This window comes from Salmo salar, chromosome ssa03 (assembly GCF_905237065.1).
Source record: "Salmo salar chromosome ssa03, Ssal_v3.1, whole genome shotgun sequence".
NCBI classification, from domain to species: domain Eukaryota; kingdom Metazoa; phylum Chordata; class Actinopteri; order Salmoniformes; family Salmonidae; genus Salmo; species Salmo salar.
Window position 1 is genome coordinate 61195307 of NC_059444.1, and position 24873 is coordinate 61220179.

At 43.9% G+C, this 24873-nt stretch overlaps 3 protein-coding genes across 7 annotated transcripts in view; 2 read left to right on the top strand and 1 right to left on the bottom strand.

Moving 5' to 3' along the window:
* The first annotated feature begins 181 nt into the window (after positions 1–181).
* The window catches only part of LOC106601036 (meiosis-specific coiled-coil domain-containing protein MEIOC), a 31722-nt gene continuing 7030 nt past the window's right edge, over positions 182–24873 (top strand). Inside the window, exons 1-5 of one of the 5 annotated variants that reach the window (XM_045715021.1) lie at positions 182–3121; positions 3787–7241; positions 20390–20547; positions 22709–22813; positions 22998–24819. In XM_045715021.1, coding sequence (XP_045570977.1) covers positions 20471–20547; positions 22709–22813; positions 22998–24819 — 2004 coding nt within the window. In that variant the 5' untranslated portion in view covers positions 182–3121; positions 3787–7241; positions 20390–20470. Of the gene's footprint in view, positions 7242–19322; positions 19589–20024; positions 20145–20389; positions 20548–22708; positions 22814–22997; positions 24820–24873 lie in introns of those variants that run through there. The other 4 variants (XM_014192904.2, XM_014192906.2, XM_014192905.2 and 1 more) reach the window with 4 other exon arrangements.
* Positions 2205–3398, top strand: LOC106600980 (tetraspanin-36-like). Its single transcript, XM_014192798.1, has 5 exons — positions 2205–2246; positions 2466–2660; positions 2830–2895; positions 3032–3121; positions 3204–3398. Exons 1-5 carry the CDS (start codon positions 2205–2207, stop codon positions 3396–3398), a joined length of 588 nt encoding a protein of 195 aa, XP_014048273.1.
* LOC106601035 (frizzled-2) lies at positions 13967–17065 on the bottom strand. The gene has a single exon (XM_014192903.2). The coding sequence runs from the start codon at positions 16822–16824 to the stop codon at positions 15175–15177; it is 1650 nt and encodes a 549-aa protein (XP_014048378.1). The 5' UTR covers positions 16825–17065; the 3' UTR covers positions 13967–15174.

The window sequence follows — 24873 nt, forward strand, 5'->3', positions numbered from 1 at the left end:
AAATACTAATTGAGTGTATGTAAACTTCTGACCCACTGGGAATGTGATTAAATAAATAAAAGCTGAAATAAATCACTCTACTATAATTCTGACATTTCACATTCTTAAAATAAAGTGGTGATCCTAACTGACCGAAGACGGGGAATGTTTACTAGGATTAAATGACAAATGACCCCTTTACTGGTCAGGACGTGACAGTTTAAATGTATTTGGCTAAGGTGTATGTAAAATTCTGACTTCAACTGTATATTTTTGACAACTTTTACTTCGCTACATTCCTAAAGAAAATAATGTGCTCTTTACTCCATACATTTTCCCTAACACCCAAAAGTACTCGTTACATTTTGAATGCTTAGCAGGACAGGAAAATTGTCTAGTTTACACACTTATCAAGGGAACATGCCTGGTCATCCCTAATGCTTCTGATCTGATGGACTTATTAAACACATGCTTCGTTTGTAAATGATGTCTGAGTGTTGGAGAGTGCGCCTTGCTATCTGTAAATTGGTGCCGTCTGATTTGCTTACTATAAGGAATTTGAAACGATTTGTACTTTTACTTTTGATACTTAAGTATATTTTAGCAATTACATTTACTTTTGATACTAAAGTATATTTAAAACCAAATACTTTTAGACTTTTACTCAAGTAGTATGTGACTTGACTTGCCTCTTTCCAGCTCCAATCTTTCTCCATTGTTTGATGATATGACTGCTTGGCAGAAAAAAAGTCAAGCTGCACCTGCCTCTGAGGGCTGGACTAAAAAGTGATAGGCCTATACTAAACTGGAAGGCTTCAGGTGGTGCCCTCAGAGAATAGGTATGAAGCATGAAGGCATTAAGAACTGAGTTGGTAACCCAGACAGTGGTGGTGGATCCAGCCAGATGGATATAAAACAAGAGGGGGGAAGATCTCATTTAAAATCTCACATAACCAAATACCACTACCAAACAAATTCCTGAATTTACCAAAATAACACTTTGAAGATATGTTTGGAATTGGTAAATGAATATGTTATTGTGCAACAAGGGGGGTTAGTGTTATACAATAAATAGCTTTAACCAACCTCTTAAAAGAGCATGATCACCAATAGGCCATAGGCCAGAGATGGAAAAAGAACCAAACCTCAGGCACCAGAGGTGGCAGGGCCTCTGATCCCGAATTCCACCCTGTACCAAATGGAAAGAGGATGGAATTTCCAAGTGAAAATGTAACCAATAGTACTGCTCCGTGTGTGGGGAATATGACGCGCAACAACTGTGACCCAAGTAGAAACAATGTCGCACCGCATCTCGTATGGTTATTTTCTGCCGTTCTGCGTCCGACTTACTTAGTGCCTGGTGAAACTGTTTAAAAGCGCTTTGCATCGCTCAGTAGGCTACATCGCTGGTGTAGGATCAACAGTTTCCCCTTCCCCAATCCTAACATTAACCATTAGTAGGGGAAATGCGAATCTGGCCCAAGATCAACGTCTAGGGGCAACTTTACCCGGCCTAAGCTGTTTGTTTCGATAGGACATCATGGACTGTTGACAAAAACAAGTCCGTCATAAATAACAGTCCGAGATTAAACGAGAGAGGGGAACAATCGTGAATACCCTTCCTAGTTCCCGTTTGCTTCTATTTCTTTTCAATTCAATTAGATCAACGTCTCGAGACTCAGAGCTCTCTCTGACATGTAACAGTGTTACAGTATCCCAATAACTGGGTAAACGCATGAAACTACACCCATCATATCCTGTATGTTTTACAGTTCATTGTAGTGATGTCAACGGAATCATTTCAAGGATAGGCCTAGCTGATGCAGTCCACTTGCTTTATCTAAATCGTGTTGCTGATAACTTATTTTGCTTCTCTCTCTCTCTCTGACAAGTAATATAGACATTTGGAGCTATAGAAATGCTGTGTTAATTGAGCCGCCTATTCAAGAATTCCAGGTGTTTGTACACATTTCAGATGAGTCTCATGGTTTTGGTGTGTTAGATCTATACTGGTATGCATATTGGTCAAAACGCTAAATGAAGTACAAAATGTTGCCGTGTACCTACCCTAACTGATATTTTCTTTAGGCTATTAGTACAAAAAAAAAATGTAGGTATAGGCAAAGTTTTATAAATTATGCAAATATAGAGAAGTGACTATAAAATGAGAAATATTGAATGTGGATCCTGTAAATTCCTGTATACTAAGAAAATATTTCTGAAGAATGGTTAAGTTCTTCTTTATCCTCCTAAACACTCTATTCTGGGTAAGTCATACATTCACCTCTTACATGCACAATGTCCTCAAATATACACCATTACCTGTCCTGATCACTCCAGGGGCACTTTCATAGAACACATATGTGTCTGACTGACTCCAATTGCTCTAGAGTGAACCATTAAAAAGGTCTAAAAGGTTATATTGAGAAAACTACAGTTGTTTGACTAACCTGTGATTTGTATGGCATGTGTTAATGTTCTACCAGGTGTCTGGCTTGGCCCTGGTCCTGGTCGGGGCTATGTCTCGGCCCACCTACACAGAAATAGAGTCTTTCACCCACACATCCCAGGGCATGTCTCACACCTCCATCCTCCTCATAGTGGTGGGCATCATCGTCTCCCTGCTGGCCTTCCTGGGTAGCATTGGGGCGTGGTCCGACAGCCATCTGCTCCTTGGATTGGTGGGTAGTACAGCACAGTGTGAGATATGGTAACTTGGCGCTTTATGTTTTGGAGAACAGTTAATATGCCGTGTTCCATCTTCACATACTGAATCATAACCTGTCCGAGCTCTGCCACACTTGCATTTCGCTTTTGGAGAGTAACATCTAAGTTCTTTGTACTCTGTAGTTCACACACTTCCTAATGCTGATCCTCAGTCTGCAGATAGTGTCTGGTAGTGTCTTCAGAAACAAGGTAAACGTGACTCTGCTCGGCTGTCTCAACCTACTGCAGTCTTGGATGATCACTGTGTGTTTTCCAGGGAATTCAACTAGTATTGCTTGATTGACAAGGGTGAAAATGCTTTGTGTGTCCTCTGCACCCTCTGCAGGTGGAGAGAAGGATCACACTGAAAGTCAACGAGGTGACCGTGCAGCACAGCCCCAGGGATAAGGTTGCCATCGTTGACCTACAGCATGCAGTAAGTAGCATGCTATTCACTCCTTACCAGGGGAATGGTCTCTGTGAGATAAACAAACTTTGATAGTGTATGTGCGTTTCAGTTCCGTTGTTGTGGTGCAGAGAACTACACTGACTGGCTCCTGCAGAGCTCTCATGGGAATATTAGTTTTGTGCCACACTCCTGTTGCCATGTGGATTCTGTGGCCTGTGTGAAAGTCGTCACCACAGACATCTACCAGAGGGTCAATGTTAACCAGCACAGGGAAGGGCGAGAGGGTTACAAAGGCCTTAGATGAGGTTAGGAAAAAGGTGATCATGATTCCCTACATGGGAATTGCTGTGACAATGATGAGAGGTTTTAAGGGCCCTAAAGAGTAATGAGGCTTTATCTAAAATGCCCTGAGTCTTTTCACTAAAACCTATAATAACAAGCTTTTAGTCATGCTTAGCTCAGATCCTGGTCGGTCTGCAGTTCAGCAAGTAAGACAAGCAGGGACTTGAGAGGATAAAGTTAAACACGGTCAATATATATCAGCTGGTTCTCTGAGTGACTGACTGCAGACACTGTGGCCCCTGGAGGCCAGACAGTTCATTAACAGCTCATTTAGTCACAGGAAGAGAGGATTCACAACACTCTGTGCTAGTGTGTGGGTGTGTGTGTGTGTGTGTGTGTCGTCCCTCCAGGGCTTTGTGCAGGTGATGAAAGAGTCCCTGAATAGGAACCTGGTGTGGCTGGGTGCCGCCTGCATCGTTCTGGGTCTCATAGAGGTAAACAACATATCAGGTGTCCTACTTAGGTCACATGTTGCATCGGTGTACTTACTGTGTTATTATCATTTTATCAGTTAGTGGGATGCATCATGGGAATTGAGCTCTTTCGAGATGTCAAGAAGAGAGAGGTGTATGAGAATTTGGGTTAAGGAGGGAGGGAACGGCTTCGGTCAAGACAATGCCCACGCCATTCTATCGTAAATTGGGGGAGAATGCTGTGACTCTCATCATAATGCAGTTTAGATCCTGTGCAGCCTATTGTCTTTCCCAATATTAAATTGTTATCAGTGATTGGTTGTTTTGTTGTTGTTTTTTTTCTGGAATGTTCAGCATTTTTATGGTGGTGGAGGCAAGGGTGTAGGAATAACACTGCAGCTTGAATTCACGCATTGTTGAGTTGATCTGTTTTTGTTGTGGTTTTGAATGTCTGCATTCTGTGTCTGCCATGTTTCACCAGGCCATTTGGTCCAGGAGGTGAGGCGGTCACCTGTCACACACAGTCATTGTCCCATGTTATTTAGGCTGTTGTTCCTGGGTGGTTCACTAGGAACATTTGCTCCCGTCACCTCCAAGCGATAAGGGTATGGTGGTGCTAATTAGAGTTTATTCAGACAGCTGGGATCAGCTAAGGCTACAGCTCCACCACCTCCATTGCTCTCCATCCAAGCACATTCCCTCCCATCTGAACAGCAAGCCTTATTGATAAACTCACATTTTATGCCCAGTGTTTTACGAGCCCTCTTACTGCACCCCACCCGGCCTGTTAGTGGATCCAAGTGTATCTGAGGTGCCGGGAAAAATGGAACACGTCAGCCGGACGCTGGACCCATGGCGGCGGGCTGGGCTGAAGGCTGGTCTCCCTGGCCTACAGTGAAACAGGCTCACTGGGCCTCTGGCTGGCTTCGATGGAGACAGGAGACTGCTGCCTGTCTGCTGTGGGGCCTGCCTGCTCCTATACCTGGCCCGGCCCCGGCCCCTGTAATGTCAGTAACTAGGTCAGTAGTAGTACTCAACATCCCCAGGAAATTAGATGGGCTCCCAGCAAGTCTTCTGTTATTGAGGATTGTGTTGTCAATCCCTAATTCAGCCAACATCCAGGTCAGCAACCCCAATTTGTAGGATTTCAGGACCCGTATTAGTTATTAGACATATTGTCCCAGTAGAAGAAAATAAATATTTAGCACGAGCAGACATTTGTAACTGTGCTAAAACCATGACAGAGTGGCTGCCCTGTGTCACCCAGGATAGCAGGACATGTAGAAGTGAGCTAACCCAGTGTGAGTGACTGGGGATGGAAGAGCAGCAGAGGATGTTGATCACTAGAGATAGAACTCTTATGTAAAGTCATGCACCTCCTCTCCTCTTCTTCTCAGAATGTTTAATACTGTAATGTGTGCCAAGGGGGCATGGTGTAATTTAGGATACTTTTTCTGGTGATACAGAGGAAATGTTCAAACCAGCAGCACTGGCAGGCAGCAGACACCACTAAATCTAAGCCTTTGGGGCCTCTATTCACTGTCTGTCTGTGGCCTGCAGTCGCTTCAGGAATTTTTTCTCTCTCTCTCTCTCTCTGATAAGATCACACGGCATCTCTCCTTTCACCTTTTATTTTTCTCTTTTTACTTTCATCTTCTCATTCAGCCTCTGGTCTGAAGGATGGTAAAGGACGACATAGAACTGATAAGACCTCATTCGGCATTAGGATTGGCCTACTTTAGTTGCCCCTGTGGTCAGCGGTTCAGCGGAGATCTAGCTGAGCGGTCCGCTTGGCAGAGGGTTTGCTGTGCAGAAGGGCCTGTTTTTTTTATTTGATTATTATTAGCTACGCTGCACGTTGACCATGAACGTCTGGTCTGGAGAGCCTGTCTGTCTCTCCCCAAGGCCTTCCAACATACAGCTCAACATGTGCAGCAGGACAGATGGAACCACCCCCAACAAAAAGAGGAAGAAAAAACCTCAGGATTGAAGGAAGGAAATTAGAAAATGCGGTCTTATGCCCTTACCATAACCACACAATGCTAAGAGTTGCTCAATCAATTTCTATTGATAGTGTGGGCTAAAGTTTTCAATGAGATGAAATGTTTTTTTCTTTTTCTGATATGACTGGTTTAGAGGGCTAGAGGTAGCAAATGTAATAATGTCCCAGAAGGATTTGATGAGTGGTGCGAGACTGGACATGACTGTTAGGGTGTTCTTGCTTGTCTGAAAGCTTTGTCGAATATGACTGTTCTACTGTTAGTATGTTTTTGGAATGAGAATATGTAGACTGGATGTGTATATTAGTGGGTGTTGTGTGTCTGCTAGAATATGGGTTATTTATGAGTGTGTGCATATGATATGGGTGTGTGTGTTTAACTCTCACCTCCTTGACGAGGCCCCTCCACCATTTCTCTCTCTCTCTCTCTCTCTCTCTCTCTCTTTGGGCAGGGCTCAGATGGAAGTGATTACGCTGCACAGGGAGAGAGAAATTACAGAGAAAACCTACAGAGCTCCAGCCCTTCTCCTTTATCCACTCACTCACTCATTCACTCACTTACACATACATGCACGCAATCACATGCACAGGAACACATGCCCTGCCGCCAGTCCCACCACCTTGCTTCTGGTGGTACATTTCCACTCCTGGCTGTGTCAGGACAATGCGCCAGTGTGCTCCCCTCCCTCCCCTCTCGTGGGCCGAGTGAGTGCGCGAGCGGTGAGGGCCAGGGTTGTAAATTCCTCTGAAAGAGCAGTTAAGAAGGCTCCCATTAAAACGGGGATTGACGCTCGCCAGAAAGGAGCCGAAGAAATGAGTCATCACCCGGAGCCTGAAGAGTTCCAGAACCTGCAGAACCACAGAGGAGAAGAACTGTAGAAATAGAACGGATAGAACATACTGTATCTTTCATTTCAGATGTATACAACTTAGGTCAACTAAGTTGAGATGCCAAGGAAGCAATGTGATTAGATGACATGAGCGTTATAATTGTGATATTTAACTACCATGTCAAATTTCTATGTTTTCTCATTTAATTATTTGGATATATTCAATAACAAAAAATATATCTTCTCTTTGCTCCATTTCATATGTTTTGGAACCCTAAGGCTAGTGCTGCTAGTTTCCTATGTTGTAGAGTGTAGGTTTAGGCTTAGGGTTCTAACTAACCACTAAATCTTAACATCAGTCGTGGAGGTCTATTCTAGCCCGTGAACCCTGCCCTCTCTCAGTTTCAGGTCTGCAGGTCAGCTGAGTTGCCATAGGAGCTCTCTGTGCTGTACCACACAGCTACTATACAGACCGGGGCTGATTCAGAAGGCCAGGCAGCGAGCTCTAACCAGTGAACACAGCTACGTCAGACAGGGGGCTCCCTGTGCACTGAGGTGGGACAGTAAGTGCTTTCACCCCAATCCTTCAACCTAACTGACCACCGGTGTATGTGTTTGTCTTAGCAAGGGCTCTGTGCCACGGGAGTCAGAACAACAATAGCTGGAAACCTAATCAAACAGAACTGGCTGGGTCGTATACAGGTTGGATTAGATTTGTAATCGACTGTTTCATGTACTGCCTGGAGCACAACAGTTGCCGGAGTTTCTTATTATAGGAGATCATTCACAGTCAGTTGCACTAACACAATAGAAGATGATGACATTGACTAGAAGAATTCCCCCCAGTGCTCTGTTTGTATTCTCATCACCAGATTGTTACCCTATACTCGTGCCATGGCCCGAGGAGTGGCATGGTTGTGTACACAGTGTGGTGTCTGGCTATGTATCAACCCCCCTCTCTCCTCCAAATCAAGCCCATTATTATCCCAGGCGAACTCCAGGCTCCCAAAATATCCGTAACGCAGCTGTCAGCACCACTCTGGGCAACAGCTGGAGCAGCTCAGGGGCGCTCCCTCTCCCTCGACCCTCTCTACCACACACGCCCAGACTCTCTCTCCCTCTCTCTCTACCACACACACCCAGACTCTCTCTCTCTCTCTCTCTCGACACACTCTCTGTCACACAAACCCAGACTCCCTCTCCCTCTCTCTCTACCACACACCCCCAGACTCCCTCTCTTTCTACCACACACCCCCAGACTCCCTCTCGCTCTCTACCACACACACCCAGACTCTCTCTCTCTCTCTACCACACACACCCAGACTTCCTCTCTCTCTCGCGCTACCACACACCCCCAGACTCCCTCTCGCTCTCTACCACACACCCCCAGACTCACACTCTCTCTACCACACACACCCAGACTCCCTCTCTCTCTCTCTCTCTACCACACACACCCAGACTCCCTCTCGCTCTCTTTCTACCACACACTCCCAGACTCCCTCTCACTGTCTCTCTCTTTCTACCACACACCCCCAGACTCCCTCTCGCTCTCTCTCTCTTTCTACCACACACCCCCAGACTCCCTCTCGCTCTCTACCACACACACCCAGACTCCCTCTCGCTCTCCCTCTCTCTCTCTAGCACAAACACTCCCTCTCTCTTTACCACACACCCCATGGTTTTCTACGATAGGGCCTGGGACCTGAGCGGTTTACTCCAAGCATGCACAGAAGAATAGTTAGCCCCTGTGTGTGTGTGTGTGTGTGTGTGTGTGTGTGTGTGTGTGTGTGTGTGTGTGTGTGTGTGTGTGTGTGTGTGTGTGTGTGTGTGTGTGTGTGTGTGTGTGTGTGTGTGTGCCTGCCTAGCCTGGGCCCCACCCGTCTATCTCACTGAAGCCACCTCTGAATGGCCTGTGTGTGCTCTGTGGGTCATAAAACCCCAGACAAATGGTGTGTGTGGGGCGTGAGAGTGAGCCAAGGAGGGGGTGGAGCAAGTGAGGCTGGCTGTAACAGAGGCTCTGCCACCACAGTTGTTGTCTGCTTCTGTTCCGTTCCCTTCCCTACTGCTGTAGTTAACTTACAAATCCTCTGAGCCCCAGAACAGACCATGGACTATCTTGACTGAGTGGCCAGTTAGTAAGATCATCCAAAGTCGAGGAGTTGAGAGTAGGCTTTCCAAATATCCATTCCCTTTTCTTTCTGTGTATCTTTTCCCCTGATAGTGTCCAGTCAAGGGATCTGTGAACTTTTCAACTGCTGCCTAATAAATCTAGAACTATGTCCACAAAGACTCTCACAGCATACTGATACAACCAGGACAGGACAATAAAAACACTCATGTTGAAATGCATTTCATGGCCATTTGCAATGGGTCTGCCCGAAGAGAAGCACTGTGACCGAGCAGGATATCACCATATTGTAGCGGAGGGCCTCTGTAACATAGAAACTGAAAATGCACATTTTAACCTCCTTTCTCCTGCCAACTCTCTGATTTCCCCTCCCCCAAATCTATACGGTGGCCTCGGGAAGCAATCCATGCAGGGCATAGGAGGAGAGGGAACATATTGGACTTCCTGTTTTGAGGGGAAAACGAGATCCAAAGATATGGAGAGCGCTGGAAAATCTAAACTGCCCTGATTTAGCAGGGCTAATGTCTGACTAACTGAGTATAAGCGCTCAGAGCATGATACTGTTCTCTGAGATCAGAGCAAGACTTGATTAGTAACAGACCGAAGTCTGGGTCTTTTAAAAAAAATTTAACCTTCATCTTTTTTCATGCTAACTTTCACAGAGAGCAACTTTTTTCACTCCCCTTACTTGTCTCTTTTTTTTCAGACCAACAACATGATCCATCTTTGTTAACAGCCTCTGAGGGCTTCTTTCAATCAGGGTGATATGAGATCACATTATTAACATTCTCTGGAAGAGCATTCTTTCTCTCTTTCTGCCCAATCCTCTGCTTGTCCCTTCTTGCCCTCGAGGAGAGAATATGGCAGCATGGCAGATCTCAGACCAACAAAGAGAGAGAGCTAATCCACAGCATAGACAAGCTTAGCCGAGACCACCTAGAAGAGACTTGGTCAATAGCACGGAGAAAACAGACAATATCTGGTCTACATAGATAGCAACTTTTTTCCCCGGTAATATATTTAGCTTGACAGATGTGTCTCTATGCAATAAATGTGAGACCTGTGTACAGGGTGATAGTCATCATACCTCTACATATAGTACAAAAGGACAAATGTGCAATAGCTATCAGGTATAAACCATGTAAAGGTCTACAGTCTCCCTGCTGGGTCATGCTATCAGACTTCAGGTTTCCTGACTGAGAATATCAAGTGAACAGAACTTTGCTGGCGAAACTCAAACATTCTGAAAAGTGAATCTGGGCATCTGTTTCTGTTTAGTTTTCAGGTTCCGAAAATACACTTTTTTTTTTCTTCTACAGATTTACAATATGGCAGCAACATCTTTCCCTATCCTGATACTCCTTTTATTCCCTTCTTTTTTACCTTGAGAGGAAGAAAAAAGCACCCCTATTAAAGTGAATTTTCCAAAATACCTTCCAAACCCCCTCCCCGCCCACCCCTTGTAACAGATCTTAGACTCTACCTGCCACCAACCCACCCTGCCCACCTCCCCCCTTCTCTTTTTTCTCTCTCCTCATTCGTCTCTCTCTCTGCTTCAGCGAAAAGCCAAACAAGCCAGCCATTAAGTTGAGTTAAGCGCAGGAAGCGGGCCTTCAGGCCAGGCAGCCCTGTTTACAAGGAGCTAGTCGGGTTTCTGCGGCCCTTTGAAGTGAGGCAGCTCACAGGAGACTGTCACTGGGCCAAGGCCCGGCGCTGCTCCACTGACTCACTGCATTCCCCCCATTCATCTGAGTGAAGAGGGGAAGAGTAGAGGGGGGCAGGGAGGAGAAAGACAGGGGGAGCTAGGGCTGAGGCACAAAGAGGTGTGGAGGAGCAGAACATAAGTGGAACAGGTATATTTATGTATCAGGTAGAGGTAGAGGCATGGTCTCTTTTGCTGTCCTAAATCCCACATACTGTACCTGTCAGTTGTTACAACCCTGGTACTTATACTGTACCATGCCATACACTGCCCCTTCTTTCTCTACAAGACAGACAAACGATAGATCTTATATAACAAGGGGAAATATTCAGTGGTCTTCAGCGAGTACAAACTGTTCAAGCCCTGCATATCGTCAAGTCTACCTCTGTCGATTTCTTGTTGTAGATTAGGTGAGAAAATGGTAATCCAATTCTATCCCTTTCTTACATGCAGGAGCTGTTCAAAAAGTATTCATACCACGTGACTTTTTCCACATTTTGTTGTTACAAAGTGGGATTCAAATGGATTTAATTGTCTTTTTTTGTCAACTATCTTAACAAAATACTCTATAATGTCAAAGTGGAATAAAAATTCTAAAATGTATTAATTAATTAATGGAAAATAAAACACTATGTATTGATTTAGATAAGTATTCAACCCTCTCGGTCAATACATGTTAGAATCACCTTTGGCAGTGATTACAGCTGTGAGTCTTTCTGGGTAAGTCTCTAAGGGCTTTGCACACCTGGATTGTACAATATTTGCCCATTATTCTTTAAGAAATTCTTCAAGCTCTGTCAAGTTGGTTGTTGATCATTGCTAGACAGCCATTTTCAAGTATTGCCATAGATTTTCAAGATGATTTAAGTCAAAACTGTAACAATTCCACTCAGGAACATTCAATGTCGTCTTGGTAAGCAACTCCAGTGTATATTTGGCCTTGTGTTTCAGGTAATTGTCCTGCTAAAAGGTGAATTTGTCTCCCTGTGTCTGTTGGAAATCAGACTGAACCAAGTTTCCCTCTAGGATTATGCCTGTGCTTAGCTCTATTCCATTTATTTTTATCGTAAAAAAAACTCCCTAGTCCTTTTCGATGACAAGCGTACTCATAACATGATGCAGCAACCACCATGCTTGAAAATATTAAGAGTGGTACTCAGTGATGTGTTGGATTTTCCCCAAACATAAAGCTTTGTTTTCAGAACAGAAAGTGAATTTATTGCCACATTTTTCTAAAGTATTGCTTTAGTGCCTTATTGCAAACAGGATTATTCTGTACAGGATTCCTTATTTTCACTCTGTGATTTATGTTAGTATTGTGGAGTAACTTCTACAATGTTGTTCATCCATCTCAGTTATCTCCTATCACAGCCATTAAACTCTGTAACTGTTTTAAATCACCATTGGCCTCATGGTGAAATCCCTGAGCGGTTTCCTTCCTCTTCGGCAACTGAGTTAGGAAGGGCACCTGTATCTTTGTAGTGACTGGATTGATACACCATCCAATGTGTAATTAATAACTTCACCATTCACAAACAGATATTCAATGTATGCTTCTTTATTTTTATTTTTTTTACATCTACCACTAGCTGCCCTTCTTTGTGAACCATTGGAAAACCTCCCTGGTCTTTGTGGTTGAATCCATGCTTGAAATTCACTGCTCGACTAAGGGACCTTACAGATCATTGTTTGTGTTGGGTACAGAGATGGGGTAGTCATTTAAAAATCCTGTTAAACGCCATTATTGCACAGAGTGAGTCCCATGCAACTTATTATGTGACTTGTTAAGCACATTTTTTACTCCTGAACTTATTTTGGCTTGTCATAACAAGGGTTGAATACTTATTGACTGAAGACATTTCAGCTTCACATTTTTAATTAATTTGTAAACATTTCTAAAAACATAATTTCACTTTGACATTATGGAGTATTGTGTGTAACCCAAAATTGTGTGACCCAAAATCCCAATTAAATTTTTTAAATTCCGGCTGTAACACAATACAATAAGGAAAAAGTCAAGTGGTGTGAATACTTTCTGAAGGCACTGTATGCTTACAGTATGTTTTGGAAGTATTCCTCATAGCCTCAGTGCTGGAGGTGTTGGGGATCCGGGGAGTATCCACTTTCTCCGGGCAGCACTACATTTATTTCATTACATCACCACAGAGGTTGTTCAGTCTCAGCCATGCATCACTTGGTGGATTCCAGCTCAATTTTAAGTGTTTACTTTAAAAAGTTTCTTGAAAGATAAAGTACTCTGTGAAGCCAAATACCATTATTTTCCTTTGCTTCACTCGCATGTAGAGACGAACACCATGTTCACAAAGAAATACACACACACACACACACACACACACACACACACACACACACACACACACAAAGTAGCACACTCAAATTCTTATTGGCATAGAAGCTTATATTCCATCTAAGGGTATATCATTCCAGTTATCCAGTGTTACCTCACCCCCTGTACCTTGGAGAGCCACGTCAGGGTAATGCATCCTCGTGGCAGTCGCCACACAGTCTGAAAGCTAACAGATGTTGAGGTATGACTCAACTGTCAACACATTGGCGAGGGCAGCGTGATGGAGACTTCTCTGAGTAGGCCTATTTTAGCCACACATCATGAGAGAGCAAGAGAGAGATAGCTGAGAGAGAGATGCGGACAGACAGGCAAGTCTACCGACAGACAAGGCTCACATACATACGGCCACGCGTTGTGCACGTTAAAGTAGGGCTTCTTACAGCGCCTCATCATCATAATTGAATGACTTTGGAGTGAAGGAGGCCATTGTATTGGGTCCAGCCCGTAAAACGGCGTGGCCTCAGGACATACATTAGAGCCCAAATGTGATCCCCTCTTCAACAGAGGCGCAGTGATGTTTATAATGCCCAGCAGCTAAGCCCCCTCCAACCAAGGCCATAAGACATACAGGTTTCAACCCTATCACATTTTTGTTGAACCATAACTTTATAACATGATGTAGAAATCCTTTTTATGGTCATTTAATTAGGGAACTGGGAATTTATGATGAACCTGGTGAACTTGGGCAGAGACCACCATTTTGTAACTTCACTTACATCTTTGTGCATTAACATGTTGCCACTCAGTTATAAGAAATAACAGTAGCTCTTGAAATGACACCGCATAGTTTGTGCTGTAGTATAGAACAATATAGTAACAGGGAACCACTTCTCTAACCCTCACCGACAAACCCTTACTTTCAGACAGCGACCATATTTGTATTGTTATCATTTCCATACTATAACTATGTTATTAGCACACTCTGAGCTGTACTGTAGTGGTAACGACATCACTTCTCAATTCAAAGACAAACGAAATAGACAAGTTCAAGAAAATAATCCTGCTAGTCAAGATAACACAGGACACACACACACACACACACACACACACACACACACACACACACACACACAGCAATACAAAAACAATATCAAATCATGTGGCTTTTATTTTGTCGTCACCTTCCCATCCCCAAACCCCCCCCAGCAAATCACGTGAGATACATTTGTTAATTAGTGGTTGCCAGATTCACACCACTTTTCACGTGACAACATTAAAATACCACATTCTTCTTTGATTCCGTTTTTCAAAATACTTTGTTTTTTTATTTGAACAGTTTGAGCAACAGTCTCCAGAAGTGGATCTTTTTGGTGTTACTTTTTGGTAATGCAGCGTAGTACTGACAATTAGGGCTAGCTTTCCCACCCTGGAGGCATGACCACAGTGTCCTTACAGCATTCTCTTCACCCCTACCACCCAGCTTCTCTTGCTGCTCAGCTCAGCTCCAAGGGATTTAATTGGTGGGGGGGAGACGAGAGGAAGGAGAAGGGCTAAGTAGGGAAAGTGCACAGCCAAAGACTGACTTTACTACAACCCAGCTTCCCTGATCTGATACATCAGAAGGAAAATGATTACAGATCTGGGTTTGACAGGAGAAACTTCAAATGTGTGTGTGTCATACTGCCAGTGAAAACAGCACTAAGAGACAGACAGTGTGTATATCTACGGCTCCTTTCAGAAGGGGTGCTAGAATTAACCAGGCACTACGGCTGTCGGAAGACAAAACAAAACATGTCCGTTCTTTAAATACAAATATATAATTTTATATTTTACAATTCCTATTTACAGTTGCATTTAATTACATCTCACACGTTCACAGAGTGAAAATAAAGTCTTAAAATGGCAGCCAGTCCTTTCAGGCCTCCTTCCTTCCCCCGCTCACTGTATTCCCAGCTGGATTCTCACTCACACTGGAGAGTTTTTATGGCTGATAACTTAAAAAGGGAGTAGGAAGAGAGTGGGGGAAGAGAGAGAGAGAGCACTTCAGCACATGGCATCCACTGAACATCTTTGTTGTTTGTTCATTCTGAGGATTGGCCATTCTTCAGGTGAGCAACAGTTTGTCCTTTGGTCAAGACCCCCGCCCCCGGACTCTTAATGCTTGTTTTTGGCATGCAATATTTGACTTCTTAAAAATTCTGTCAATGTTCCATAAAAATACTGACAGTATCTGATGATCAATGTATAAAAGTACCACTGAGTCTCTGACAGTGAGTAAACAAATAGCAGGGAGAAAAACACACTGTAAAACATCCAAAAGAATGTCCAAAAACAAGTCCCATGTTTTGGCCTCCCTCCCTAGACAGTGGTCTCTCCATGCCTACGATTTGAGAGTCTGGTATAGAACTTGCGCCAGGAATGGAGTGTCTTGCCAGACCAGATCCAGAACCCGGAGGTGATGCCCACTATGAGGGTCATCAGGTACTTGATCATGTAGACGGTGAAGTCGGGGGTCATGCGGGGGGTGTACTGCATGGGGCAGGGGATGGCTAAGCCTTTACAGTTACGGCTGACCCAGCTTCTCTCCCAGTGGTGGCGGAAGGCCTGCTCGTAGAAGAAGCAGGCGATGACGATGGTGGCGGGGACGGTGTAGAGCACACTGAATACCCCGATGCGCACCATCAGGCGCTCCAGCTTCTCCGTCTTGGTGCCGTCGTGCTTCATGATGGTGCGGATGCGGAACAGGGACACGAAGCCGGCCAGAAGGAAGGAGGTACCGATGAAGAGGTAGATGAAGAGGGGGGCCAGGACAAAGCCCCGTATGGGGTTCAGGCTGTTGAGGCCCACAAAGCACACCCCACTGAGCACGTCCCCCTCGATCTGCCCCATGGCCAGGATGCTGATGGTCTTCACGGCGGGCACAGCCCAGGCTGCCAGGTGGAAGTACTGGGAGTTGGCCTCAATAGCCTCATGCCCCCACTTCATCCCCGCTGCCAGGAACCAGGTGAGAGACAGGATGACCCACCAGATGGAGCTGGCCATGCTGAAGAAATACAGCATCATGAAGAGGATGGTGCAGCCTTCCTTCTTGGTCCCCTGGACTATGGTCTTATATCCGTCTGGGGTGAAGCTGTCATTGCACACCACCTTGTCCCCCAGAAAGTAGCCAGCGATATAGGCTATGGAGACCATGGTGTAGCAGCCAGAAAGGAAGATGATGGGCCTCTCCGGGTACTTGAAGCGCTGCATGTCCACTAGGTAGGTGGTGACGGTGAATAGGGTGGAGGCACAGCACAGAGACGACCAGATGAGGATCCATATGCGTGCAAAATAAATCTCTTTATCATTGAAGAACATGTAGCCTCCACTGCTCCTGTAGTGTTCACATGGTGCTCCACAATCCAGCTCCCCCAGAAACGAATAATTCAGATAAGTGGGGACTTTGAGCACAGATGGACAGCGGAAAGGCCTGTCTGAAGTGGAGTAGACATGGACGCCAGGGGTTCCAGGGACTGGCATGTGTACGGGCGGGGCAGTGGCAGTAGATTCATTCTGACCCACGCAAATGTGCCCGTCTCCAAGCACGGGGAAATTCTCGCACCGGAGGCGTTCTGGCCATTGGAACCCGAATTTATTCATGAGCGCCTCGCAGCCGTGCTTTGCCCTCTCGCAAATTGAGCGACAGGGTGGAATGGCCTTTTCCAAAACTGTACAAACAGGCGCATACATTGAACATAGGAAGAATTTAAGTTCGGGCGAGCACTGTACCTTTACCAAGGGGTAAAACTGGTGCACCTCCAGTCCTGCGTCCTCTTGGTTGTAATGTCCCACCAGATTGGGCATGATAGTTTGATTGTAGGCGATGTCCGTGCATAGTGGGATTGAAATAGGCTGGCAAAATCCGTGGTCCGGGAAAGCAATGCCATTATCCCCTTGCGCTGATACCATCAATGACGGCATGATCAGTGCGAAAAAAGTCGCATAACTCGTTTGAAAATCCATTTTCATTGTGAGCTGATCAATAAAAAATCTCCTCTATTTAACCTGATAAAGTAATGCAATTTACAGATACTTTTTATATTCCGTAACATCGGTATTTTGGCTGTAAATAATGGAATAAGTGATAAAACTTATGCAGTGGTCCCGGTGAGCTAAAAACTGTTGCTGTTTGCCTGCCTGCAAGAGGCTGCTTGACTTTTCCTTTGTGCAACTTGCATGGATGGCCCAATCAGACAGTTTCAAGTTCCCCCTGCAACTTTCTGTAGTTTGGTTTCAAAGTAATGTCGAGAGGAGGAGGGATGGGGATAAGGGGGCTCTGGAAACAGATTCCCACCCCTTCCCAGTGTGTTGCTGGCCAATGGAATTGCAGAGCAGTATCAACTTGGGAGAGTTTGAGTAACTTCAGTACAACATGCGCCCCACGAATGAACCATATTGTAGTGTAGCCTCGCTCACAACTCCAAAATGTGCAGATATCTATCTATCTATCTATCTATCTATCTATCTATCTATCTATCTATCTATCTATCTATCTATCTATCTATCTATCTATCTATCTATCTATCTATCTATCTATCTATCTATCTATCTATCTATCTATCTATCTATCTATCTATCTATCTATCTATCTATCTATCTATCTATCTATCTATCTATCTATCTATCTATCTATCTATCTATCTATCTCTCTATCTATCTATCTATCTATCAAGTTTCAAGTTTTATTTGTCACGAGAAATAAGAGATAAGAATGGAAGACGAAAAACAGTGTCAGTACCAAATTTACAGTGAGCAGGGATACTCGAGGCATGAAGTACTATATATGTACATGTAGGCAGGCATAGATGAGGAAAACATGATTGGTAGCTGGATAAATAATAATAATATTAATAACAATAAACAATATAGCAGTGTACACTGGGCTGAAAAGTGACTGGTAGCAGGAATATTTAAATACTATGGTAATATACTAATGGTAATATCAACATGTAATCAGTATTAATAATGACCAGTAGCAGGATAAATTGGACGATATTAATGGGGATGCAATCAATAATCAATGAGCAATGAACCGCAGCGTAATGGTAGTAGGTAGTAATAATTATTTAGCAGCACTGTAGGTGTGAGGGTGTGGCATCAGTAATGATTGTGAGTGTGTGGATGTGAGTGTGTGCGTGTGTGTGTGTGTGTGTGTGTGTGTGTGTGTGTGTGTGTGTGTGTGTGTGTGTGTGTGTGTGTGTGTGTGTGTGTGTGTGTGTGTGTGTGTGTGTGTGTGAGTGTGAGTAAAAGTGACAGTGAAGGTGTGTGTGTCAGAGTGGGTAGAGACCTGTGGATGGGAATTGAATCAGTGTGGATAGTCTGTGGGAGAGGGAGAGAAGTAATAGTTGTAGCCATGTAACCGTCTTATGGCCAGGGGATAGACACTGCTTAGGCCCTTACCAAAACAGATAGTGGTTTTGAAATTGCAGTAAAAGTGCAGTAACTGCAGTCAACTGTGGTATTTTGGACGCAGTAATTGCACTGTAACTTCAGTTACACTGCAAAATTACTGCAGTAAAAACAATTGTGATATTGGATGCAGTATTTGCAGCATACTGCAGTTATTCTGCATTCTAACAGTTATACTACAGTGTAGTATGACTGCAATCTTTTTTCGTAAGGGGGAGTCTGTTGGTCTGAGCCTTGATGCACCGGTACCGCCTGCTGGACGGAAGCATGGAGAAAAGTCCATGTCTCGATTGGCTGGGTCTTTCTCAGACACCCCTGGTATGTACGTCCTGAATGGGTGGGAGCTCACCCCCAGTGATGTGCTGGGCCATCCTCACCACTCTATGTAGGGCTGTGGCAGTTAGTGACGTTTAAGAGGAGGAAGGGCTTTTTTAATTTTTTTTTATGGACATGGCCTTATTTCTATTACAGCATATTGGATAACTGTCATTCATATTCCATTCACCCAGTTCAATGTAACATCAATATTAATCTATCTATCAAGTCTATCTAGAAGGCCAACGCAAAAAAAACTATAGACATAGCGACATCTTGTGGGTATTGTAGGACAATGCATTTGCAACCAAAGATGTCCAGTCTCCAACTACTTGTACAAGGGAAGTTTATTCATAGTTGGTTGAATAAATTGAGGCCCTGGACTTGACTAAGCACTATTTTTGCTATGACTTAGTTATTAGTATTTAATGTAACACATGATTGTATACTTTATTAGGATGTAGCCGACCACATGTTTACTTATTAAAAAAAAGTTCCATGAAGATGATTCAAGAAGAGCAATACATGTTCAACAGAATCCTTCACTATGCATGAAAAAGCCTCATGATATGGTCCCTCATTGATAGTAAAATAGGATTCCCCCATCTTTTAATTTTCTGAAAATTATTGGTTGCTATGCCCTTTATGTGTACAATCCCTATTGGAACCCATTGGGTGAAAAAGCTTCTTATGGACCAATCATCACCTTTGAGACAGTTAGTGATAAAAGAAGAGAATTTTATTCGCGGGGGTTGATGTGAAGATCTTGAGTGAGATGTCTGCTGAAGGTCTTGCTCGTGACACTAGTTTACAAAAGCGAGAAGAGCAACTGGCAAGCTCGAGATCAATAATTCTGTAGCTAGCCACAATATACTAGTGATTTCCCCCGTCATTGTTTAAAGTCCGTTTGATTTCATTCTTTTTTTTTTTAAGTTAGATTTTTAAATCGTGAACATTTAATCTGGGAAAATTCCCTACAGAAACGTTGTTTACAAGTGAATTTATGGAGGTAAGTAGCTAGCTAGCTAGCCCAGTTGGCTAGCTAAATTTAGTTAGACATAAATCGTGTGACTGAGGGAGACAAGGGACACAAAAGCTAACTTAGAACAAAAGTGAAACTGTCTGTTATTACTGTGTTTTTCAGAATACGTTGTTGATTGAACTCATAAAAGTGGTTTGTGTGGGGGGTTTTGGGTTTAGCTGGCTTAGCTAGCTAGACACCTGTTGAGCATCCTTTCTATCTTTGTAACTAACTTAGCTAGTTAACGTTCGCTACTGTTGCTAGCTAACGTACATTTAATTACAATTTGACTTGGGCCGAGTTAGCCATGTGCAATACAATATGTTATTACCCTGCTAGCTGTATATCTAATAATGAAGATAGCTAGTCAATGAAAATGTATTGTTCTGTTGAATGTTTGTATGAATATCTTTGTAATGTTTAGTTTAATAATGCAGTGAAGAATAGAATAAGTGCAAGTTCAAGAGGAGTGAGAATGGCGTTTGATCGATTCCAGAGTGCATCATCAGGTTCAGACTCATTCTTTTCCTCAAATACGCATCAGGTGAGACATTCAAAAGAAATGTTTTACTTTTCTAGATTGCAGTTCATTACAATGTAGGCTATAGATGATAAATAATTCAAGCGGTATGTTTATTAATGGTTTATATTAAGTAGCTAGTATTTTTAAGTATGAATTGGTATGAATTGTCTATTGTAGGCAAAACAGAATCAGAATGCTATATCTCACCAGTGACTGGCAGACGTTTTCACCAGGGTTCATGAATTTCCTTTTTTATTGTCTCACAGACCTGTGGAACTGCGGACAATGAAAGACTCTTGCAGCCATACATCCCCTTACACGAATTATCATTGCCAGAAGAACCTCCCATGTCCTACACACCCTGGTCTGCACAGGATGATCCATACCAACTCATTAATTGCACCCAGAACAATGTTAAAAGCAGGTACCTAAACTAACTACTTCAAATGCAACTCTCAGAATTGTATACTGACCTGGTCCATACTGTGTTTTGTCATACCAGTATTTAACATTGACAGTCTGAAGAATGTATTGGGAAAAGGAAGACCAAGTCTTAATTTATACTGAACAAAAATATAAACGCAACATGTAAAGTGTAGGTTCCATGTTTCATGAGCTGAAATAAAAGACCCCAGAAAATGTCCATATGCACAAAAAGCTTATCTCTTTCAAATTTTGGGCACAAATTTGTTTACATCCCTGTTAGTGAGCATTTCTGCTTTGCCAGGAGAAACACAATACCACAGGTGTCTCAAGTTGAGGGAGCGTGCAATTAGCATGCTGACTGCAGGAATGTCCACCCGAACTGTTGCCAGAGAATTTCATGTTAATTTCTCTACCATACGCCGTCTCTGTTGTTTTAGAGAATTTGGCAGTACCTCCAACCGGCCTCACAACCGCAGACCACATGTATGGCGTCGTGTGGGCGAGCGGTTTGATGATGTCAATGTTGTGAACAGAGTGCCCCATGGTGGCAGTGGGGTTATGGCAGTGGTGGAAAAAGTACCAAATTGTCATACTTTAGTAAAAGTAATGCTACCTTAATAGAAAATGACTCAAGTAAAAGTGTAACAGCTGTCTTCGTGAAGAGAGGACCAAGGCGCAGCGGGTTGCGTGCTCATCATTATATTTATTGAATGTGAACACCAAAAAAACAATAAACAACGAACCGACGACAGGAAACAGTTTTGCAGGCTACACCAACGCAATGCAAAAACAACTACCCACAATTAACAAACAAAACACATCCCTATATATAGGACTCTCAATCAAAGGCAACTACAAACACCTGCCTTCAATTGAGAGTCCAACACCCAATTACCTAACATAGAAATACTAAACTAGAAAGAACATAGAAATACAAAAACATAGAACATAACCCAAAACCCGTAAATAATAAATCAAACACCCTTCTAAACAAACCAGCACCCTGAACCACATAAAACAAATACCCTCTGCCACGTCCTGACCAAACTACAATCACAAATAACCCCTACACTGGTCAGGACGTGACAGAAAGTCACCCAGTAAAATACTACTTGAGTAAAAGTCTAAAAGTATTTGGTTTTAAGTATACATAAGTATCAAAGTAAATGTATTTAAGTATCAAAAGTAAAAGTATGAATCATTTCTAATTACTTATATTAAGCAAACCAGTAGGCACAATTTCTGTGTTTTTTATTTATTTACAGATAGCCAGGAGCACACTCCAACACTCAGACATCATTTACAAACAAAGTATTTGTGTTTAGTGAGTCCGCCAGATCAGTGCTAGTAGGGATGACCAGGGATGTCCTCTTAATAAGTGTGTGAATTGGACCATGTTCTGCAAAGAGATACCGTGACGAGATCCATTTTTGTGCCATTCATTCACTGCCATCACCTCAGGTTTCAGCATGATAATGCATAGCCCCATATTGCAAGGACCCGTACACAATTCCTGAAAGCTGAAAATGTCCCAGTTCTTCCATGACCTGCATACTCACAAGACATGTCACCCATTGAGCATGTTTGGGATGATCTGGATCAATGTGTATGACAGTGTCTTCCAGTTCCTGCCAATATCCAGAAACTTCGCACAGCCATTGAAGAGTAATGGGACAACATTCCACAGGCCACACTCAACAGCCTGATCAACTCTATGCGAAGGAGATTTGTCGCGCTGCATGAGGCAAATGGTGGTCACACCATATACAGACTGGTTTTCTGATCCACTCCCCTACTTTTTTTTATGGTACAGTATCTGTGACCAACAGATGCATATCTGTATTCCCAGTCATGTGAAATCCATAGTTTAGAGTCTAAGGAATTTATTTAAATTGACTGATTTCCTTATATGAACTGTAGCTCAGTAAAATATTTGAAATTGTTGCATGTTGCGTTTATATTTTTGTTTATTATAATTTTATTGTACTGAAATCTTAGGTGATTTTAAGACACAAGGTGATCATGAATACACTGTCCATTTGAAATGAAGTTGAACTTCTAATTACCACTAGACATTTCATATATGTCCCACTCCATTTGAAATGTAAATGGTCTTTTTGTTCATGTGTTTTGAAATGCTTATGTTTTAAATCTCCAAGGAATCTCCCAGATCTAAATGACTGTGGAAGTGAAGCTGATCTCTATGGGCTGGTGTCAAATATCTTGGAGGAGGCTGATCAAATGGAGAGTTACTATACTGAAGAGTAAGTTATTCATTAGGAGGGTATTTTTTTGTCTTCAGTGATATGAGCTCATTTCATTGTATTGGGAGACAAATTAATGGGAATTGAAAATGGAAACCGCAACGTTTGCCAGTAATGACTTTGAGACTTTCAATTTTGTTTAAAAAACTGTATTTAACCTTTAACTTTTCAACTCTCCTTTCAGGACATTATCCCAACTGAAATCTGTCTGGTCTCCCAAGTCAATGAGCGACGATTGCCAGCAGTACTTCCAATCAGAGTCCAAAGTGCAGTCCAACTTTCTGCCGAACCATGTTTACCCTGAGTCTTTCAGTAAAGCACAAGGGTGGCCAATGAACAGAGGTTCCGAAGAGTTCTACCAGCGTTTCAATGGCTTTGATACCAGTGATCAGCAGTGGCTCCTCTCTTCCTGCAATGGAGACATGGACACTAGATACTCTCTACAGACCCAAGAGCTGCCGAAGCCGCCGGGGCTACCACTGCCCAATGAGGGGAACGCCTATCGTTCAAACACGAGGACAAGTATACACGAGTACAACACAGCTGAGAAGGTTGGAGGGTTCTGTGGGTCTGGGAACACTCTTTCTGACCACATGGATGCTTTTGCACCATCCTTCTGCCCCCAGAGCAAGATTAACAGCCAGTGCTTTGACCACTACTATGAAGAGTTCCCAGGCCAGATCAGCGCCAAGCCCAGACGGACCAAGCAGTACACCATGCAAGAGGTCAACAAGCTGGCCAGCAACATCCAGACTCTGATGGTTGGTGAGCAGGACAACACATGTGGTAGGGAGCCCCAGAACCGGCAGAGTGTGCAGATGCAGTATGACGACATCATGGCCGAACAGAGGAACTTCTCCAACACCAGGATGCCTGGGCAAAGCACTCAAGCCATGCAGTTTAAGAAGGAACTAGGAGGGGAGTATGGAGCCATGCAGAGGGAGACTGATGGAGGAATGAAGAGCGAAGAGCTGCTACAGAGTGACTTTGATTCCAAAGACTTATCTGGATTTGGTCCACAACACGTTGAGTATTTCCAAAAAACAAAATCACTCTCAGCGTCTTTCAATCCTACAATTTCTCACCAAAACAAGATGGCTGTCCAGAAAGGAAGCATACCCCTCTCTATGGGCCTGAGTCTGAACCAGTACCATTATAGCCAGCAGAACCAGTTGCAGAACAAACTCAAGCAGCAGCATCAGCAGCCAATGGGAAACTGTTTATCCTCTAGGCCGTCCAATATGCTGTCCCATTCTGTGTCTGAGTTTGTACCTCAGCACTCCCACCAGATGCAGAGAGGACCACCACCGTGCATCCAGGACTACAGTCAGGGGGACGGGCCCAGCCTCCACAGCAGCAGGGCAGGACAGAACCAGGTCAGGATGGGCATGGGTGGGCTGAGGAGGGGAGCCAGCGACAGTGACTTTGAGATGCAGCTGGACAAGAGCAGGATGCACATGGCTGGGCTGGTAGCTGATGGCTGCTCCTCCACTCAGCGCTTGGATGGGAAGACAAGGCCCCAGACCAGCACTCACATGACAGGAGACGGGGACAAGAAGCAGGGGCTCCTGCAGAACCCTTACCTCGACCTACTCGGCAGCATGTATGGCTCTCAGAGATTCGGCGGAGGAAATGGCACGGTCAACACAGGGAAGAACCCAGCCTTTCTGCCTTGCATGTATCAGGCTGTGAATGACCCCAGACAGAACTCCTGCCACATGTCTCTGAACTCTGCCAGATTCAACTCCAGATCCTCCTTCCCCTACGGCGGTTCCATCCCCCCCATGGACCTATGTGACCTGCTGCCAGATGGGGAGTTTGCAGCTTTCAACCCTTACCTCAATGACATTATGGGCTCCAGTGGAGAGAACCCCTACCCAGGGATGATGGGAGGCCTCCGCTCCCCGATGATAGTGAGGAACCGGGGAGGACCCATGAGCCAGCTCCACTTCCACCTGGAGGAGTGCTATGAGCAGTGGAGAGTCCTGGAGAAGGAGAGGAAGAAGGTGAGCAATAAAAATGAGTGGTTCATTTAGTGGGAATATTTTTGTTTCTTGTGA

Coding starts and splice junctions, on each gene's coding strand:
- LOC106600980 (XM_014192798.1), top strand. CDS start 2,205: ATGGTTAAGTTCTTCTTTATCCTCCTAAACACTCTATTCTGG. Junction 2,661..2,829: donor GCCATCTGCTCCTTGGATTG/GTGGGTAGTACA, acceptor TGTACTCTGTAG/TTCACACACTTCCTAATGCT. Junction 2,896..3,031: donor GTAGTGTCTTCAGAAACAAG/GTAAACGTGACT, acceptor CACCCTCTGCAG/GTGGAGAGAAGGATCACACT.
- LOC106601035 (XM_014192903.2), bottom strand. CDS start 16,824: ATGAAAATGGATTTTCAAACGAGTTATGCGACTTTTTTCGCACTGATC.